Raw genomic sequence first — 2,168 nt, forward strand, 5'->3', positions numbered from 1 at the left:
TTTTACGAGTGTTTCAGACATATATTACAAGTGTTTTAACTTTTGAAAGTATGTTGTAAATGTTTTATTTGGATATTTCAAAAGTAGATCGGATGTTGCATCTCCCTTCTCACCTTCTAATGCCTCGTCTCGGCGTCTTCTCCTCTTCTCGATGCTGGTGATGTTCGGGCGGCGTGGGTGGGGCGAGTCGTTCGAGTGGCGCTGACTCCGTGCAGATGGGACGTGCAACATGGAGCAGACACAGGGAGATGCATCTGAACGCAGGTCTAGGGCCGGATGTCCGGGCGCTAGCCTGATCGTAGTTGAAAAGGCAAAATCCAGTGCAGCTGGATCATTCGTTGCAATGAGCTAGATAAGAGTAGCAAGGCAGTAACCGGTAACTTTAGAGTACTGTATACAGTTACAATGAAACTGGTGAGCACTACTCGTTCAACTTTTCTACTCCACCAGTACTCTGTTTGTACTCTCTTTGGAGCAAATGATTGAAAATCACAGAAATAGAAGAAAAAAAAGGGCAGGATTCAATCCTCGTCGAGTCCAGGGATCTTAGCAAGCCTGACGACGCACTCCTCGACGGCCCCACACGAGCTCTTGCAAGAGAGCCCGAGCCCACGCGTCCCGAGGCCGAGCCCGGGCCAGCCAAGCAGCTTCTGGGCCCCGCTGTAGCCTCTCCCGCCGTCGTTGGCGGCGTCCTCCATGCAGGCCAGGTAGGCTGCAAGGAACGGATCCTCAGACGGCCTGACGCGGCGGCTGCTCCTCGGCTTTCTCCTCCCCGGCGGCGAGGCGGCCGGCGCACCCGGCCCTCCTGGAGGTGGCGGCACGCGCAGGCAGTGCGGGTGCGCCGTCACCTGCTTCTTAGCGCTCGCCGGCGTCCTCCTGCTGACTGCAGCCTCCGCGCGGGCCGCACCAGGACCCGCGGTGGGCTTCCTGGCCTCCGCGGGGCTCTGTTTGGACACCCCGGGCTCATGCTCCCATGAGAAGGCCACCGTGCTGCTGCTGCTGCCGGACTTGGACGCCGCCACAGCTTCCGGCTTCATGTCGTCGTCGTCGGGAACTCCTGGAGCTCGATCACACGAGAGCGATCAGGCTCGACCAGACGACCAGCAGCAGAACAGCCTCTCCACTTCGACTATCTCCCTGAGGCAGAGGAAACGAATGTAGGAGACCAACAGAGCAGCAGGCTGTAGCAGCGCGACTTACGGGTGCCGAACTTCGTAGCCGCTAGCCACCACGGAAACGTTCGCGCGCGATCTGCGGCAGCCGTGAGCGAGAGATGCGACAGGTTTCTTGGAGCTTTATAGCAGCAGCAGCAGAAGAAGAAGGCTGGCAGGGTGGGCATCCGCCGATGGCGATGGGGTTCAGAAAGCAGAAGTGGTGGCTTCACCGGCCGTGCCCGTCGTTTCCTGCCACTGCAAGCGTTGTCGCGTCGGTTTTAATTACCTGCCTGCCACTGCATTCGCCTGCTCGCTCGCACACAGGTAGGCCGCCTTTTTTTGACATTTATTTATTTTAATTATAAAATTTATGGAAGTTCATTTATTAATTAAAAGAGGTAATTTTTAAACATACAAAAACTATTCATTTTCCAAGTTTCATATTTTTTCTAGGTAGAGTACATCATATAGAGGCTACACAAAAAATTTTAGAATATTTGGAGCTCTAATTATTTTTTTACAAAAATAACAAATTCCAGCACTATTCATCCATTTTCAGAAAAAGAAAAAAAATCAAAATTCATTTTCCCGCGCTCCTGGTCACCGACGACGGTACCCAGATGATAATGGCCCAATAGTTTAAGTACCTAAGTGGGAGGTTTTTTAGTTCGAGTACCCAGATGGTAATACCCCCATAATTTAAGTACCCAGGTGGTAGCTTTTTCAGTTCGAGTACCTAGATGGTAATGCTCCAATAGTTTAAGTACCCAGGGTGCATTTTACTCATATGAAAACAAATATAATATCGGTGATATCTGTCCGTATCTTATCCGTTTTCATCTAACAGAGTAACAGACTGCACCGATCCGCAGCCAGCAGGCGCTTGCCGCGTCTGATCATCTTTGTTCTTTGGTGAGATTCAGTTTGGTACCTGTACGCGTACGGTGGTATCTGTTCTTGTACATATACGGCAGTTAGGCACACAACAATAGTTATAGTGCAGTACGTATCTTA

General features: G+C 51.3%; 1 protein-coding gene across 1 annotated transcript; it reads right to left on the reverse strand.

Moving 5' to 3' along the window:
- Positions 1-437: 437 nt before the first annotated feature.
- On the reverse strand, positions 438-1,243 carry LOC136538436 (uncharacterized). Its single transcript, XM_066530408.1, has one exon. The coding sequence runs from the start codon at positions 1,035-1,037 to the stop codon at positions 522-524; it is 516 nt and encodes a 171-aa protein (XP_066386505.1). The 5' UTR covers positions 1,038-1,243; the 3' UTR covers positions 438-521.
- Positions 1,244-2,168: the final 925 nt, after the last annotated feature.

The sequence above is a fragment of the Miscanthus floridulus genome, chromosome 2, assembly GCF_019320115.1.
Source record: "Miscanthus floridulus cultivar M001 chromosome 2, ASM1932011v1, whole genome shotgun sequence".
Classification (NCBI taxonomy): Eukaryota; Viridiplantae; Streptophyta; class Magnoliopsida; order Poales; family Poaceae; genus Miscanthus; species Miscanthus floridulus.